Source organism: Pezoporus wallicus, unplaced genomic scaffold (assembly GCF_028554395.1).
Source record: "Pezoporus wallicus isolate ANWC-B61680 ecotype Strahan unplaced genomic scaffold, APGP_CSIRO_Pwel_v1 contig_2908, whole genome shotgun sequence".
Classification (NCBI taxonomy): Eukaryota; Metazoa; Chordata; class Aves; order Psittaciformes; family Psittacidae; genus Pezoporus; species Pezoporus wallicus.
This window is the reverse complement of record NW_026642179.1, coordinates 3749694-3768450: the sequence shown is the minus strand read 5'-3', so window position 1 is coordinate 3768450 and position 18757 is coordinate 3749694. Positions and strand designations below refer to the sequence as shown.

The 18757-nt window shown below is 48.1% G+C and overlaps 1 protein-coding gene across 1 annotated transcript; it reads right to left on the bottom strand.

Moving 5' to 3' along the window:
- Nucleotides 1-3748: 3748 nt before the first annotated feature.
- On the bottom strand, nucleotides 3749-12609 carry HDHD5 (haloacid dehalogenase like hydrolase domain containing 5). Its single transcript, XM_057427923.1, has 8 exons — nucleotides 12461-12609; nucleotides 12068-12268; nucleotides 11641-11753; nucleotides 10409-10502; nucleotides 9894-9927; nucleotides 9313-9487; nucleotides 8813-9001; nucleotides 3749-8247 (listed from the first exon to the last, which is right to left on the bottom strand). The coding sequence occupies exons 1-8, from the start codon at nucleotides 12560-12562 to the stop codon at nucleotides 7878-7880; spliced, it is 1278 nt and encodes a 425-aa protein (XP_057283906.1). The 5' UTR covers nucleotides 12563-12609; the 3' UTR covers nucleotides 3749-7877.
- Nucleotides 12610-18757: the final 6148 nt, after the last annotated feature.

Sequence of the window (18757 nt, the reverse complement as noted above, 5' to 3'; positions counted from 1 at the left end):
TCCTACAAGAGGACATGGAGAAAAACGCAAGCATCCATCTGGGCTGCCCAGGGCAACAGCCCTCACACAGAGAGGGTTGGTCCTGCCCTGCCTGGGCTGCAGATGGTGATGGCTTTGCCTCGTTGGCTCCTGTGCTCCAGGTTTCCTGGGCAATGCACTTTCCTGGGCACCGCAAGCTAGACGTGCTCACTCAGCTGCCCTGCCTGTCTGCCCACAGGCATTCCTGTGTTCTCTGCTTTCAGTCCAAAGGCTCATTTCACAAAGGTTTGGATGTGTTTCTTGCCAGACTGATGTGGTGGGATGTCTGCCCCACCTGCTGGGGTAAGTGCAATCGGTTGGGGTTCCCTGGGCTTTGGGAGGAGGACGCTATGAGCTCATCCCATTTGCCCATCCCATTTTGTCCTGGGTTCAGCAGTAGCAGTCATGTTTTTTCCTTTGTGTTAACTGGTGCAGTGCTGTGTTTTGACTTCTAGTTTGAGAACAGCGTTGGTGAAGCCAACTGCTACTGCTGAACCCAGGACACATTTCCACCTAGGGAAATGGGCTCTGACGTACCACCCAGGTGATGTGGTGAGCTTAACCCAGGGGAAGGGGAGAAGTAAGGCACCTGTGTGTTAAGTGGGACTGCCTGGGTTAGCATGTACTTGGTGAAAGGGCTTGTACCACTTGTACCCTGGGGAATACAGGCCTGTTGGGATGTTGGCTGTGTGAGTAGGGGAAGAAGAACCTTATGGAAATGGTTCTCCAGAGACCAAAGGATCCTTGCTGAGGCTGGGAAGGTCCCTGCATCCAAGGTAGGCAGGTGGGAATAGGGTCCTGTGGCTACAGGGCAAGGGGGGGCTATAAGCAGGGATGGGGGAGTACTGGGAAGGAAGGTGGGAGCTGAAGGGCCTTCCTTGGGTTAGGCATGGGTTCCAGCAGGGCAAATGCTACCCAAACAAACAGGTGAGAATAAGGAAAGAGCTTCTTTGTGGGGAAGGAAGCAGAATTGTGCCTGTACCTTAAAATGGGAGTGAGGGGAGAAATGTCTTCTACTTGAGAAAGCACTGAAGAGCTTTTTGTAGCACACTGTAGGATGCAATATGACAAGTCGATGCTTCCCAAGTGATACAGTTATTTAATGCAATGTGCGGTCCTTGAAAGTGTTAGTGCTTAACCATTACTGTTAAAACATTAAAAGGCTCAACTATAAATAGCTTCTACTCTTCAGCAGCTCCCATATGTTTTTGGCTTCTGTATGTATTTATGTGCATACACATATTTAAAGACAAACAGCAGACAATAGGAGGTTTGTGAAATAGTCACACTGAATATCTAAAATGCTACCACTCTAGTTTACAATACTATTGGAAATAAGTGGTTTGCCATCAAAAATGCCCCTCTTGGGGGAAAGGCAACACTTTCTTAAGAGTAGAGCTCAAAAGGAGACATAATAATGACTCAATTTCTTGGGGAAAGGGGGGGAAAAAAGAGGCAAATAGATGCCTGGAAGACTAGAAACTAAATCCCTAATTATACCCTGCAGTAAGCTGTCAGAAACTGGCAGCAGTGGGAGGGAAGGAGGCAAAGCTGATCTCAGTGAGTTAGAGCATAATCTGCTCCAACCGTACTTAAAATGCCTTTTGTGTGGGAACAGGAAGGCTCTGGGATTCTCTGACACATGCTTTGTACTGCCCTTATCTAACCCATTCAAACAGGGAGGGTTGAAGTTACAGGCAGGCACACAAGAGTTTCACCTGGCCAGCACCAAAATTGAAAGAGGCCTGTTTGTGTGCACCTCTGAATACAATCTTTGTAACTGAACTGCTGATCCAGTATTACAGTGGGGGGAATGCAGATACTCTTCAAAAGGGTATGAAAGTAACAATCTATTGCTTGTAATTAGATTTCAGCTGAAAGAGATTTCAAGACCAGCATAAAATGCAAAGAGATTGTTTCTTTTTGTGCTTGTATCAGGGTAAGGGCTTGGAGAGTGGAGATGATTCGGGGTTTGCTCTTAGCATTTTGCACTTGCTCAGTATTAGCACACAGTGTGTATGGGAACTGACCTTGAAGAGAAAGTTCTTAGTAGCTGAACTGACTGAAAGGGAGAAGCAAGTTTATTACAATGAATGAGAAAAAAAGTGCTTTCTTGATGGAACAGTTTGGTTCCTTGAGAAGATGCAGCTGTCTTGTTGGTGTGAGATTTTAAACTGTTTGAGACTGAATCTACAAAGGCCTTTAACTCCATAATTTTCATCAAATTGACTGTGTGGCAGCAAAAATCCATAAGACTTGTGTGTTTAAAATTGAGGTTAGGTAAATTTGGTAAAAGAAAGGTTTGGGCACACCTCTGAAGGGCCAAGCCCTGTAGCAGGGTGAGTAGCTAACTGCTTAGCTTTTGTTCTAGGCCCACCAGAACCTACAGATTAGGCAATTCTTGGGGCTTACTCTGGTAGGCAGCTCTCATGCCATCCCCCTGGAAGCAAACTCCAACCTGAAGAGGGTTCTCGGTCCCTCTTTTTCAAGTCATTCCTTCTTCAGCGTTCCATGATGCCAATGTTTAACTCTGCTCCTTATGTTGGTTAAGGATTTGTGTGTGACTCTAGCTTCCAGCTAAGGCTGTCACCTACAAGGGACACCTTAACCCTAGGCTGCCCTTTTGCTTTGACAATAGCGTAGTGATTAAAAGCATGCATCTGAGAGGTTCAGGTTTTGATCTTTCTGCCTAACTAAACCTTGATAAGCCCTATCTTAAGACGAGTGCTCCAGCTAGTGGAGTACTGGATACAAGGAGAAGGCTGGTTAATAATGCCTGTTATTTACTAGAGGTCAGGGACATAGGTCACTTCTTCATGATGTAGAATACAATTCAATTCCTCTCTCTGCTGAGAATGGGAATTCTTGTCCAGTCCGTGCAAAACTGCTTTTACTGCTTTATCGTTACATTCAACATGAAGTTTTCAGGACTCTGAATTACACTTGTTTTCCTGTCTAATGTGTCTCCTGTGAGCTGTGAGCTCTGTAGATGGAAAACCTTCTAAAGGAATATAAGAACAATGCAAATGAATTGTTTCTAGATCATTAAAGCCAATGGTTTTCACCTAGTAGGATCTTTCATTTTCCATTTGCTGAAACTGGTGGAAACTTTTGGTTCTAATCTGAAAGTTTGCCTGTTAGTGTTTCTCTCCCTAATTCCACTCACCTTTAGAAGGTACCAGGGCATGGGTCTTGTCAAATAAGTTGTTTCTTTTCTAATCACAAAGGGCTTATTTAACATAGAGCCAAACAAGCTTCTAGTAGTACAGATAGCTTTCCATATGCCCTTAGGCTCGTTCTTCATCTGCAATAGCAGATTAAGGTGATGGCATCTAGCTTGTGGCTTGCTTAGGTCAGGTCACAAGTAAATGCCTACCCTGAAAGCATCTCATACACAGGTAGCATCCCAAAACTAGTCTTTACTGTAAACAGTCAATCAGGGCATTGTAGCATGTGATGTGTCCTCCTGCCTTTCCACCCCCAGCCCCACGCCACAGAGTAGGAATGGTCAGAGTTGCACTCATCTCACCTAACTATGGCAGATGCAGAGTTTACAAGGAATTACAGTTTGGCTCAGTCAAAAGAACTGCTGTAAGGGTATCTTTCAGGGTGGTTCCCTCAAAAATTGCTTGATGAACAGAATGAAAGACAGAATTTGTCCTGATAATCTTTTAGGGCAAGGATGTGGAAAAGACCAGGATAAATACTCATAAAATGTTCACACAGCAAGTTAAAATTTATTTCAAAGAAAGCATCTTTTATTATTATTATATATATATATATACTAGATCAAAAGAGCAACCCTGGAACTAGGTTAAAATTAATATGACATCTAAAATAATCACAGCTTGCGATTTCTCTGTATGATATGTAATCACTCTGCTACAGTGTGTGTGATATAATCCAAAACATTACCCATTTATTAGAGGGAAAAAGACACACCATCAGTAAGACTGGAAGAAAGGGGACAGTAGTGTTATATGACTCCCTGAATGCCAGACTAGTAGTTGCATGTGTCCTCTGGAATAAAGGAATTGACCTCTCTGGCCACCATGATACTGCATGACATAAAAGCTCCCCGCTTCAGATCCAAAACAAGGTCTATCCCTCCTCTGGTTCTTTCCTGCTATTCTCAGTTGCCTTACCTCACTGCATATTCCCTTTAGGCTTGACTAACATATCCATCCATGGAAGATAGGGTTGTTAGGATCAGGTCTTCACCACGTTTGTTGTATAGGGCAGTGAACCATATGAATACTAAGATATTGGGTCAGCAAGTGAAGACCCTTCTCCTGCTTGGTCCCATAATCTGCACATAAGTGTGCTTGCTTCAAATGAGGGAAATACAGCTTCAGAAACACCACTTCTGTGCAACACATGAGACAAAGGAAAAGTTATGTTGCAGCCACACTTGAAGCTAATTCCAGAAAGCTGCAATCCCAGGAAAAAGGACTTCACTGAAATCTAGCAACTACAGATGTCCATAAATGAACCACAAGTAACCTAGAAGCCTGCACAGCACTCTAGCACAAAACTTGCAGAACAGAGGAGACCTGGCAAGCACTTTGTTTATAGAATTCTTCCACAATCCAGTCAGTACCAACAGCAGCCAGAGAACCAATTTCCTACTCCATTCACAGTGTCCAAGCAATTCCTAGGCAGTGACTTGGAAGAAATGCACTGCTCCAAGGAGCTGAGCAGGAGGAGAGGGGAAAGGTCTCAATGTTGCTCAGACCAAGGGCAGCCCATCTGATTTAGTAGTGCATAGATGAACAGCAGAGCCTTTTATGCAACCTTACTTGGTAAGAACTGGGGGAAGGGTACATGATTCTTCTAGATTTCTCCTCCTCCTCCCTTCTGTCCAATTTCAACTTACAAGCAAAGCGTTTCTTAAATTCTGTATCACTGAAGTTCCTCCTACACATTTTTAAGACTCCCAGAGCACTGTTTCCACACTAACATGGTGAAAAAAATCTGGAGCTAAAAGCAGATTTGGAATCTGAAGCATATTCACATCAGTCAGTTCACCTCCACTGCCATTCCAAAGACAGAGATGCCTGGCTCACTCTCTGTGCAAATGCAAACCTCTTCCTTTTTTGAAGGAGGTACTATCTCCTTCTTTTTGCAACCTACCTCATTTCTGGCTGAGATGTGGTGCGTATGCTGATATGAAATTACAAACTCCTTGTGATTTCTCACAATTCTTCTGCATGTTCCTTCTACAAAGCTACTGCCATCACTGAAGAAGCAGCTAGTGCACCTCACTCCATTTGGGATAGCTGATTTGGCAGCACTACGCCCCTCAAGAAACACTGGTTCAGCAGCACCCTGTTTTTCAGTAACTGGCACCAGAGTCTCAATAAGTAAAAAGAAGGAGCTCTGCATACACAGATGGACAGGTATTAGTATTTTTGCAGGTAAGTACCTCCTAAATTGAAGGTGTGGCTAGCAGCTACTGCCAGCAACCAGCTCTCTGAGGTCTACGTAATCATGGCCTAGAAGACCATTTCCATGGTCTAGACCATTCATTAATCCCACGAAAGTTAGCAAATACTGCAAGGAAGGTGAACGTTCCTCTTTCTGTGCTGGATGGCACCACTGAAAAGTAAGGCTGAGGGGCACTGGACCTAGTTTATGAATAAATGGGGGTTTGATTTCCAGTTTAGGGTCTTGCACACTGGGTCCACAGCACAATTTTGACTGTGATATGCTGAAAGCTAAAGGATTTCCCCTATGTTATAAGTAAAATCCTTCCCTATACTTACTCTTCTGGAAACTGGAGATAAGCCCTTGTCTTGTGCAAGCAGATGAAATGGTAATTTCTTTTTCTTTCCAGAGAAAGGCAGAGGATTCAAAACTAAGATTGTGTTCCTCACATTACAGCTGTTTTTAGAAGCAGCCAAGCAATTTGTATCCTGATAAGACCAACAAGAACCCAGCCAGTACTAAGAGAGAAAGAGACTGCTTCCTACAATAGATTTCACAGGAGGGAAACTCACCCAGAGAGGTTTTTTTCTGCTCCTATTCAGAAAATAAGGTATAGAGAAAGAAGCCACTGAGAAGGACCTCTTTACCTGGGTCACTGACAGAACATTCAGTTCCCTCCATATGCAAAGCCTGGCATAATGTAAGAACAGATCCCCTGCAGTGTGAGCTTCCTAGGGAGGCACATCAGTATCAAGGGGACAGAGAGCTACTGAAACAAAATGTCAGTGTGCATGGATGCTGAGATCTGAATTAAGAACAGCTCAAACATCTTGTTTGTACCATGTGTCTGGAGGTGCCTGGTAAAGCAGGAAGGAGGGAAGAGGAGGCAAAGACTTATTTCTGATCTCTGTGTGGTGTGAGGAGAGTATAACCAGGAACACCACCTCAGTTGTGTTGCCTCCAAAGGCTTTCCATCATATACACAGACTGATTTATGCTTCTAAAATCACAATGCTCCTCTGGAATTAAGACACTCCTTGCTGAGCAATATTGCTGAGCCAACTCCAAAACGTGGAGTTTTTTCAAGCAATCCTTGCTTAGTTTCTTTGGACTGTTTAAGGACACACAGGTCTTGATCTTTCTCTGCATAGCCTGAACTAGAAGAACAGAAGCAGCAGACAGTGCATGATATGAAAATGCTCCTAGGCAGGCAAGTCCCAGCTGCTACTTTATGTTAGGGGGACTCTACCTGCATGTTAAAGGAAGAGGAGGAAACAGGGATCAGACTGTATGGGGTATCCCTGAGCTGCAAACCACATGAGAGAAGAGAGGAAGAAAGGAAATGAAGGACGGAGACATTTATTCTTAAAGATGAAGACTGGGAATTCAGAGCTTAGGTACCATCCTGGTATGATGATCTCTTCCTCAATCCTTGTGTGTAAGAATGGAGCAAAGGTGGGCTGTGACTCTTCATGGTTGGCCCTTGTTCCAAATAGGAGCCCCTCTTTGGGTGCTGTGCCAGCTGGAGAAGGGGGATGTTCCTTGCAAAGTTTGGGTCAGGATGGGTGCTGAAACAGCCTCTTGCTGCAGCACTGAGTTCTGGGCAAAGATACTTCTGGAAATTCAGACTCCGTGGTGGTTTCCTCTTCTATTGAGAGCAGGCTGCTGGCTCCCTAGTGGGATGTGAAAAGGCAGAAGTGTTCACAGAATGCTAAATAGGGGGGAAGGAACAATGTAACTTTTCCCTCAGCACTGCAGCAAGTTGCTCTGGCTACTGCAGCTTCCTTTGAGGGGCTGTGCCTCTCCCTATCTGCCAGTGGACTGCAAAATGGGACTTTGTTTCCGACTGACAGTGATGCAGTGGCAAATCCCCAAGTAAACAGAATTTGTTAAAGTCCACAGGCACTTATTCTTCACAAGGAGAATAGTAAGACTTAAAGCCTTCTCTTGGCACAGTGCCAAAACACAGCTTCTGGTGTGCTCACATCACAAACTAGACGAATAGTACATTGTACGAAGGGTGCATTGGCCGGTGGTGGCTCCTCGCACAGGGAAAAGCTTCATCCTCAAACACATTGTGAGGAGGGTGGGCTTGCCTGATCTTCATGCACAAAGGGTGGTAAAGAAAGAACTCTGATGGCTGAACAAAACTGGGATTACTGGGACAAGCCACCTTCTTATACCCTGTTTCCATTATGGCTCAATTACTGATGGCAGCAATGTATGTTCACAGTTGAAAGCCTGCTGGCACCTGGCAGGATTGCAGATAAGTTATCAATAAAAGCAAGGGGCTTCTAGTGCTGAGGCAGGGAGTTTTCTTTCATATTGCCTAGATTAGAAGATCACCCCAGGTCTCTCCCCATTCCTCCCTTCTTCCCTTTTCAGTACATAAAATCCCTGACACCAGATCTTCAGTCACACCTGTCTTAACCCTAGCTCCAGTTCTCTTTCTTGAAAGCAAGCTGCACAGCATCATTCACATCCTGCACTATGTGAGATGCCTCCACCAGGCTAGGGTCAAAGCAGAAGTCCCGATGGCCATGGAACACTGACTCCATCGTGCACTCTTTCGTTTTAGTAGGGACATCGGCGCTGTGGCGGTAGACCCCAGTGCAGACCAGAATCGACTCACAACTCTCCACTGAATTGTTGCAGTCCTTCCTCAGCCTGAGGTGATCCTCAGTTTGGGGACTGGCTATCTGCAGGCTCCTCTTCACTCCAGCTTGGACCAGGTTCTGGTGAGCTGACTTGAGGTAGTTGTTGTAGAGGTTTGCCCCATAGACATCAGACATAGGATTATCCCTGGATAAGGTCACAGTGTGAAACAGAAATGAGAAACTAGCCCATGCATCAGTTTCAGGCTCTGGCAGACTAGGATTAAGGCAGCGCCAAAGGAGGAAGGGTCGCAAGATATTTGGTAACGTCAAGAGAATCACCCAGACTGGGCTAGGGAGTCCACCTACTGGTGTGGCCTTTCCAGCTGTGGTGAAGGCCACCTGCTTCGTAAACATCTTTCAAAGGGGAAAAGACATGTCCAAAGCACCCATAGCAGTTTCAGCCATTACTGTAATATATTTCCTATGATCCCGAAGTGTTTGGTTTAACTATGGCTAAAGATTCTGCATCTGGTCTCTTAACTTTTTCTGAAATCCAGTCATGCCACATGCACTCTGCACCCTATAGTAAACAGCTCTGCTAGGCTGACAGGGCTCTTCAAGTTATTAAAAGTGTAGAGTACAAAAATCTATCAAGCCTCTGTTCCAGGATGTGACTCTCCAGAGGCACCGTAGGCATTTTGGTATAAAAAACATTTGAGGGGTCAGTAAGCACCTCCCTAAGGAAAACAGCAGGGAAAACAGTCTCTTACCCAACTGCATAGAGGCGTCGGATGGGAACCTTCCAGCCCTGCTTCTCTGCCTGCTCTTGTATCAAGTATGCAGCATAGCGGTAGGTGACTGTGCTGGGCTTGCCAATCAAGGCCTCATACTTCAGTTCCCGGCCTGTCACTTTCTTGTAGATGTTCTCTAAGCAGAGAAGGAAAGTGCCATGTCCAATCCTGCTCCAGAAAGGAGGTCATCAGTATCTCCAGTCACACCACTGGAGTAGCGAACAGTCCTCAGTAAGGAGGACCAGCTGCTGTAGCCAGGCTACTGCCTAAGCTGGTCATGTTATCTACACACACACACCTCCACATGCAGTGGCCTGGATTTTGCTTCTTGAAAGCTTAACTCTTTCTCATGCAGTTTTCATATCTCTGCTGCTAATAATGCCATACAGTCAAACTCTAAACCAGTCAAATGCTAAAAAATGTAGTAAGATCATCGGCAGGAGAGATGTATGAAATAGGCAAAAACAAATGCTTTTCACCTGGGCATCTTGGCTTCAGCCATCCACAAGAGGTCCATGTTGCAGGCAAGGACAGGCAGATGGGGGTATGGTATATCTTGAAGCTCTGAATCAGGGTTGCCATTGCTCAGGAGTACATCAGTAATAAGTTGCAGGCTTGTCTCCCACCTCACTGGCTCACCAAACAGAATCACCCCTAGAAGATTTCAAGAGATGCTTGAAAACTCACAGCACCCATGTATAGGACCCGCTACCAAAGCCACCTGCTAGCAAAACCACTCCTTTGCTGGGATGCCCTGGCTAATACAGCTACCACTGGAACATGTCTGGTGCTAGAGCTCCAGTCTGTATGTTACTGCACCATATGCACCACTGGTCCCAGATACTGGAGCATGGCACAGGGAAAAGCTGGTTTTGCTCTTATCAAGCTTGTGCTTCATGCTGCACAAGGGCAGTGATGCTGCCTCCTGACTCTATCCTCTGAATAAGCTGCCTGTGGATACATATGAACTGACAGCACATCGTCAGCTCCCATCCCAGCTGGCTTTGCCTTGCTATTATTTCTGCTTGCTGTTCATATGTAAACAAAGGCTATTGCTTACCTTCTATAGTGGGGAAGCCAGTGGTTGGAGGAGGCTGCCAGGAAAAAAAAGAACAAGGGTAGGTTAGTAATGCAAAACCTAATGCCATCTCCAAAACAAACTATAAATGCTTCCTTTGAACCTGCCAAGGCAGCCACATAAAGAGGAAGGACAAGGCCACCTGGAATCCCAAAGAAAGACTTTCACCACCCCCCCACCAGATTGGATTTCACAGATTTTGCATTCCTGTCCTAGAGCTGGAGATGCCAACCAAACCAAACTTGCTGCAAGGAATAGGAATGAAAGACAAGTATGGCATAAGAAAGGAGAGGGGAAAGTCACTGCCCTTCCTGCAGGAGCCAATGCTTGAAAGAGCAGAGAGATGCTGGCTGCTCAGCATTAAGTCTTAGCCTCTTGCTTAAGTAAGTCACTAGCAACCAGTCACTCTGAGCCTTTGCAGCTTCTCCACCCCATGCTATACACTGTGAGCACCGCCACAGCAGACCACCGTCTCTATTGATGCGCCAAGAAATTACCAGCTCTTTTGGCCTCCGGCTCTGATCCACCATGTCTAACAGGGGATATGCCTTCCTGAGTGCCTCTATGGTGACCACATGCTTGAACCCCAGCCTATTTCAGACCATTAAGGAAAGTTGTGGAGAGTGGTTTTGGGGTTTTGTTGAGGTTTTGGGTTCTTCTTAAGTGACTGAGATTTTTAAGTTAATGGCAAAAGCATTTACAGGATTAAGGAATACAAGTCCTAGTAATAGAGGAGTTATTTAACCTGGTAAAGCATAACCTTGTGGCCTTCAGTCAAACTGTATGCTGTGCGTCAACCTACAGGTGGCCCTAAAGGTTACAAAAACACCCAGACTGGGGTGATTTAGTTTGTGATCAGCCATCCCTGAAATTAGACAAAGAGCAGAGGTGGATGTGTTTTGGGAGCTTTTTAAGGCCAGGGTTCTCATATTGGTGCGGTGCAGGGGACCGGTCAGGCTTCTTGGCTAGAAGCAGAATCTCTGAAGCTCTGGTCAGCTCAGCTGGGGAAAAGAAAATGGTCTATGCTGATGAAACTACACAAGTGAGGGATGCGTTCCATTTACTTGCAGAACTCCTCACCCTCAGCTCACCCTATTGTCCTTGGGAAACTGAGACAGGCCAAGGTTTTGCACCAAAGGAAGTTAAATGTTAAGGACAGGGTGTGACTCTGTGTGCACAGGCTGAGATATCACAAACCATACAGGCAGTTCTGACCTCCTCGAAGATACGAGGTTAGTCAGAGTTGCTGTGCCCTAGCCTCAGCCAGGCAGTATGCATCTGGGATTGACACACTGATTGTAAAGATATTTGAGTTCCTTCAAGTACTTGCCAGATTCCTGGGGGAAAGCCGTAGCTGTGGGAGAGTTGGGAGCCATCTCTAATGCACTTCGCTATGAACGAATGGGAGGAGCACAATTTTATCTCAAAAGTCAGCGAGACCCAAAGCTGATAAAGTCCTTACAGTGACACCCCACCAACAGGAACAGCAATCAGGACAGGTCATCAGTGTGAGAAGCAAAACACTGACCAAGGACAGGTAGGAGGTGACCAAGATGGAGATCAACAATTACTGCCTGCATTCAGGCCTCTCCTTGAGGGTGCCTCCCATAAGACTGTGACTCCTCTGTCTCCCTGTGCTTCTAAAAGCTGATGGAGCAAGTACCAGGGCCAGGATGGAAGCAGCAGCAGGACACACAGGGCACCCTAAGGCATGAACAGCAAAGGATACTCCTGGGCGTTCTCCTCCACGGGCCCCTGTCCAGCCACCAGCATGCACTTGTGGTGGAACTGGCTGAAAAGGCGCAGAGGGCTATGGGACAGGATCACCTGCTCCGGGGACACCTGCAGGAGGGAGGAGAGGGTGATGGAGGATCTGCTGGAAAGATTTCCTCCCTTTTACTGCGGTCGGGTCGCTTCCCCTCCCCGTGCTGCTACCGGCCTCCCTCCACCCCTCGGACCAAGACAGGCTGGTCGCTCGGTGGTGCCGCCACTCCTAACCCTTCATCCCTCCTGGGGAACTCCCTCCTCCTCCCGGTGCTCCCCTCCAAGGCCGGGACAGTCGAACGGGGGAGCGATGAAGAAGCCACTTCCCAGCGCCGTGAGGTCCCTTTGACCTGCAGGAGGAGCCCCCTCGCCCCCCGGCCCGCTGTCGTTACCTGCAGCCCCAGCGCATGGGACAGCTCTTGGGCCCTGGCCGATCTCAGGCAGTTGCCGGCGTTGGTCAGGAAGACGACGGGTACCCGGAGCCGCCCGCTGCTGTTCGCCAGCCTCTGGAAGGCCAGACGGGCGGCGGGCACCACCTGGCTGCCCCGCACCAGCACCCCGTCCACGTCGAACAGGAACCCAAAGGCCGGCGGCTGCAAGGCGAGCGGAGGGGACGGTCACCTAACGCAGGTAGTCCTCCTCTCCTCTCCCCTCCCCTCTCTCTCCTCTCCTCTCCTCTCCTCTCCCCCTCCCTGCACCCGGCCCCAGCCCGCGGCGCCCTTCCTGGCCCACAACAAGGACGCGGCCGTCGGGCCCGGCCTACCGCTCCCGGCGCCGCGGCTCACCCGGCCCCCGGCGCAGCGCCCGCGAGCGGGCGGACCCCGAGGACCCGCAGCGCGCAGCAGCCCCAGCCCGAGCCCGGCCCGCAGGCAGCCGCGCAGCGCCATCCTGCGCCGCTCCACCCGGCCCCGGGGCCGGTGGCGGGGCACGCCGGGGCTCGTAGTTCCCGGACTACAGCTCCCAGCGAGGCGCGGGGAGCGGCGGGGCGGTACTGGGGCGGGCGGAGCTTGGCGGGGGGCCGCGGCAGAGGACTGAGCGCGGCAGAGGAAAGGGCAGGTGCACGGCGTGACGTCCGCAGTTCGGGTTGGAGGCTTGGGGAGAGCTGTGAGAGGAGCTGTAGATGGCGCGTGTGGCAGAATTAGTGTTGGAAACGGGGCTAAGGCGGTGGGGCTTGACATGGCAGAGGAAAGAGGAGAAAGGGGGGCGAGCAGCCCCGCGGTGAGAGAGGTGTGAAGAGACACTGATGAGGAGGGATCTGGGCAGGAGCGACCGAAAGGCTTAGGCGCTCCACAAAGCAATTTCACCGGGTTTATCTAACTTATTCACAAAACCGAAGTTTGAGGGCTTGGTTTTGTGAGGGCAACTGTGTGGTGCAGGCCTCAGGGATACAAAGGTGTCCCAGAATGTAGCCTGGTCTCAATTTCAGATGGTTAAAACTTACTCTGCCCACAGTGCCCATATGAAGCCTCTTCATTGCAACTTTTTACCCCTGCCAGCTGCTGCCCTGCCTTTGCACAGTCTTTTCTATGCAAATCCAAGCCTTGTGGTGTTTTTTCATAGAATCATAGAATGGTTTGTGTTGGAAGGGACCTTAAAAATCATCCAGTTCCAACCCCCTGCCATGGGCAGGAACACCTTCCACTAGACCAGGTTGCTCAAAGGCCTGTCCAACTTGGCCTCGAACACTGCCAGGAACGGAGGGTAACCTGTGCCAGTGTCTCACTACTCTTATGGCAAAGAATTCCTAATGTCTAATCTAAATCTGCCATCTTTCAGTTTAAAAACATTCCCCTTGTCCTGTCACTACATGTGCTTGTAAAAAGCCTCTCTGCAACTTTCCTGTAGTCCCCCTTTAGGTAGTGGAAGGCTGCTCCAAGGTCTTTCCTGAGACTTCTCTTCTCCAGTCCGAACAAGGCTGATCTTTTCCCACAGATTGTAAAGTTTTCTAGAAATCTGGTCCTTTTTCTTGCTGCCTGATGGGCTGTGTTCCAGGGGCTCCCTCTTTTCCTGTGGCATGGGACAGAAATCTTGACACTGAATTCATCTGAGGCCCTTCCAGACCTGTGTAAAGCAAAAGATTCATTTCACCTCCATGGAAATGAAAGTGTTTGTTTGCTTTCTGGCTAGGCTTAAGATCTCCTGGCTCCCATGATACAGCAGGTTTAACACGTATGACTTTAGACACCGATTACACAAACAGTGTAATTTGATTTATGCTTGCGTTGCCATGAACGCCAACCTTAATTCATTTCTAACGCACTTTAACTCACAGAGCCCTTTCTGCAGAGCTGTAAAAGCTCTGGTATTGCAGGGTTGTGCATTTGTACAGATGGTTATTCCTCCTTAAGTGCCTTTGCCTTAACTGAATTATCTACTGTTTGTTTTACATAATTTCCTCAACTTGCCAGGACCTCTTTAATTTCTCAAAAGTGTTTGCAGCTCCTCCTGCTCTGGCAAAATTCATGCTGGCATTGGAGACATTACTGAAAGTATTTAATTCCTTGCAGAGCGGGGCTTCAAACCTGCTTCTGCTAGCACAAGGGAGTGAGTTACAGCTGCTTTGAAGTACACCTTTGCACTAGTTGTTCTTCCACTTACAGCTTGAGGACCTCCAACCCTCATGTTCCTTGGCTGCCGGTGAAAAATACAGTCAGAGAGAGAGGCAAAGACTTTCTAAAGTGAATGACAAAGGCAAGAACCTGGTCTTGAGCATTTTTCAGTGATCCACCAAGGTGGTTGCTCCTGGCACAGAAAATCATTGACTGATTTACTGTGATATCTGTCTGGACACTGGGCTAATGTACATTTGTAGCCTTTTAACAATACAGCCACTTACCAGCTGTTTGGGTTGTATCCTGGAGTGCACTGGGAGGAGTGTGTCCTGCAAACTGAGGGAGGTGATCCTTCCCCTCTTCTGGACCCTGGTGAGGTCACGTCTGGAGTTACTGTGTCCATTTCTGGGTTCCTCAGTACAAGACAGACAAGGAGCTATTGGAGAGGGCCCAGCGGAGGGCCACAAGGATGATCAGGGGTCTGGAGCATCTCTCTTACGAGGAGAGATTGCGAGAGCTGGGCCTGTTTAGTCTGGAGAAGAAAAGACCGAGAGGGGATCTCATTAGTGAATATAAATATCTCAAAGGCAGGTGACAGCAGAATGGTGCCAGACTCTTTTCAGTGGTGCCCAGCAACAGGGCAAGGAGCAATGTCCATAGACTAAAACACAGGAAGTTTCACCTCAACATGAAGACGAACCTTTACGTTGAGAGTGGGCAGAGCACGGGAATGGCGTGTTTTCCCCACGCCGTATCCAAACCTGCAACCCGCCATTCTTCCTTCTCACCCCCCGCACCCGGTAACGGTTGGATTTGACGCTCTTAAAGGTCTTTTCCAACCTAATTCCATGGTGTGGTTGGTGTCAGCGGAGTCCAGCAGGGGGCACCTCCGCATCACGGCACGGGCGAGCGGGGCGAGGGGCGGGGCGAGGCGAGGGGGCGCGGCCTCCGCCGCTCACCTGAGGGAGGAGGAGGAGGAGGAGATGATGATGGACCCGCTAACCCCTTTCTCATGCTTTGCAGCGTTCTCCTGCCGCTGGTCAGAAAGCGTTGGGGTGGTTTGGGCTGCCACGGAGATGTGGCAGCTAGCGAGGGTTGGTGTTGCCGGCTGGGGTGTACCCAGCCCTGAAGAGGTGCTCCCAAAGCGCATGGAGGGCCCCAGCTAGCGTTCCCAGCGGGCTGGTGGAGCTGCCGTGTTTATTTTTGCGAGGAGGGCTTGTCCAACAGGCTGAGGCGCTTATATTTACACCAGCGGGGAGGGAGTTTGCCAGCAGCCTGGTTGCCGAACCCCAGCACCAGCAGGCAGGCTTTATCCCGACATGCTGAATGCCCAGTAGCATAATTTTCCCTTCAAGAGCTGATACTTTCTCTGTTACTGTACTAGGAGCTTCCCATTTTACGTGTTACACATGGCTGGACCTTACGATTTCTTCTGCAGGCACATCTGGCAACAGCCACATCCCGCAATGCCCCAGAGATGGTCTGTCTGCCCTTCTCACACCAGCCCGCAGGAGGCTCCCTCTTCTTCCCCTTTCTGCGCTGTGCTTGGATGTTTCCCCCACCCCCTTTCAGAGCTGCCTTTAAAGACAAGCAAAACAGGCAGTTGCCCACAGCCTTCTCCCGTGGGTTCCTATGTAAACTTTGCAGCTCTGTTTTCCCTGGACTCGTAGCCCTGTCATCACCCCCCTCTTCCTGACCTTCTAACATCCCTCTCTAAAGCAGCCGTACCTTCTGTCTCTTTTCTTACTGCAGAGGCTCTAATGGCCTGAACCAGCCCTTCCCCCTCCGTTTATCTCTTTCTCTGCTGCAGCCTGCTCATGGAATGACGGACAAGCTAAAGGTTGAGAAAATACAGTAAAATGCCTTTCTTATCCTGTAATGACCAAGGGGGCAGGACATGGCCTGATAAAAATGACAAGCCAGATGAATTGAGAACCAGACCCTTCACCTGCCTATCCCTCAGCGGACAGAAAACACTCGATAGACCTGCCATGACTGCAATGCTGCAAGCCTGGAAAGAAAGGAATACTGAGCCAATTAGAGCTACACGTTTCCGACCAAAGAAATGTCCTTCTACTACCTGTGAAGAGACTAATTCAGCAACTTATAGAAGAAAAAAACTGAAGCAGGCTGAGTGTCAGGAGCTGGTGGAAAACACATCTGTATCCCTCTATTTTATGGCCAGAGGGCATCTGGCATCTGCGTAGTCCCACTGCAGTGATGGAGGCTCACATGATGTATAGATCCAGCTGCTCGCTTGGGCCTATCTCTATTTTCAACCATCTACCTCACTCCTGTTTTTATTGGCAAGATTTTTGACAGCAACCACTAGTGCTGGATCAGCCATTTCCTGCCAGTGAGTGACCAAGAGGCAAACATTTCATTCGCTAAATTGCCCCAAAGGTATCTGAACTGCTCCACAACAAAACACAGGCTAGACCTGTGTGCTGCAAACAAAGCTCCATCCACCTCTCATTTAAACAAATTGAGCCTGAAGAGGCCACAGGGAGACAGATGGGGGAGATAACAGGCATTAGGTTTGGCATATTCCTATGGCTGCCTGAACTAACGTCACAGAAACTTCCATAGATTTCCTTCTCTCCTTCCTTGCTCCAGAGTCCAGATGGAGACTGAAGTGGGGCCCTTTCTGTCCCTGCTCAGGCTTCCACCACACCTCTGGCTGCTTCCAGCCCTGCTCGTCCAAATACCTCCTTCATCTCAGGTTTTCAAGTTCTTTGGCTGGCCCTTTCTTCCCATGCCCATCACCAGTACTTTCGGCAAAGAGCCTTGAGTTGTGCCTCGAGGCAGTGAGTTGATGCTTCACTAAGCACTTGCCAGCTTTGAAAAGAATGGGCTGGTCATGTAGTGTTTACTGTTCTCCTTGTTTCCTTCTGTTAAAATCATGCTAAAAGCAGCTAAAATGACCTTCAGTAGTTTCTTTTACTTTCTTATGCTGCCACCACCATAGAGATGGTACAAAACTTTAACAGGAGAAGAGGTAGCACAAGCAAATCGTTTCTGTTGAGTGGTCTCTGAAAACGGCCCTGAGCTGGGTGCCGCTACTGTGTGGTCTGGGGAAAGGGGAGGACCTGTGTTGTGCCTCTGCCAGGTGGCTCAGGCTGACTCCACAGTGTGTTAGCCCCATGGATCAAACTATCCTTTGCAGCATGCTGTGAAGACACTTCAGACTCCTTGATAACTAAATGGACTCCAGACTGAGGGACGTGAAATGTCTCCCTCCAATTCACATTCCAGATTAAAACCTCACATCAGATACAGGTATCCCCAGTTCTTCCTAACAGGACAAAAAAAGGTGAAATAAACCCCACAAAACCCATTTAAAAATGTGAATATATACCATGTTCTGAAAGAGACAGGCAGTAAAGCCTGATTATATGTGATGTATTTGCCAACAAATGTGAGCAGGGGCCAAGGTACTGAGGATACGGAAAAGGGTATCTGGATGGATTGATTTGCACAGCTAGAGTTGGAGACATGAAGATGCCGTCTGGGTTTCCCAGTTTGCATCTTTCTCCTAACTAAGGCCCACTCTATGGATAAGTTAATCCCTAGCAGTTAAGCAGGCTGGCCCTCCATCTGTCAGACTCACTAAGGCTCCAAAAATTGTTAAAGCCCATCTACTGCCAGAGGACTCTTGGGAAGGCCCAGTCACTTCACATGGCAAGGAAGGATCCAAGGAAAGATACATGACTGGAGTCAGGCTTCTCCATGCAGTTCAGGCTCACATTTAAACCTATGTGATCAGGATGGAAAAAATTTTGCTCTCTGGCCAACCCTAAGATGGATACCTTCAGCAGAAGCTGAGTCACAAATTCAAACAGTCCCATAGAGCCAAGTTTCACCTTTCTGAGGGCTTCCTCTGGAGATCACCTCAGACCTGTACAATTTTAACTCCCCCATGATTTCTGTGCTGTAATCCCTTGTTGGTGGCTCCATGGGACACATCACATCATGGTTCCAAATGCAAAGTAGGTAAATGGCAAGTACACAGCATGCTTCTCCAAGGAAGGCAGGAACAAACTGGACACAACACGTAAACTTGTACCAGCAAGTGTCGCAAACAGAAGATCTAGCCCTGTTGCTAATACGGATAAATGAGGAGGGAGGACTAGAGGTAACCAAAAGGCCACCAGTGGCTCAAGCCCTCAAGAGATTATGTGCAGGAAGTACTGAAATCTTTCCACTGTAGCAGAAAAGGAAAGAACATGGGTCAACCTGTGTTAAGGAAGTCAGCTCCTCCCACACTGGCTCTGTAATTATTAGCTTCACCTTGGCAGCAGAGAGGCTCACTTAAGGAAGAATCAACTCATGGCAAATAAAAGATCCTCATCGATTCACATATAACAAAGCTGAAGGACTGGAGAGCTCAGAGGGACATTGCTGTGGGTCACTGGTTAGCAGCCATTCCACCAGTTAGCAATAGTTTTTCTCAGCACTACAAATAAGGGATTTGTAGCAGTAGTTTTTCTCAGCACTACATGTAAGGGATTTCCCAAGTCAGCATTTATA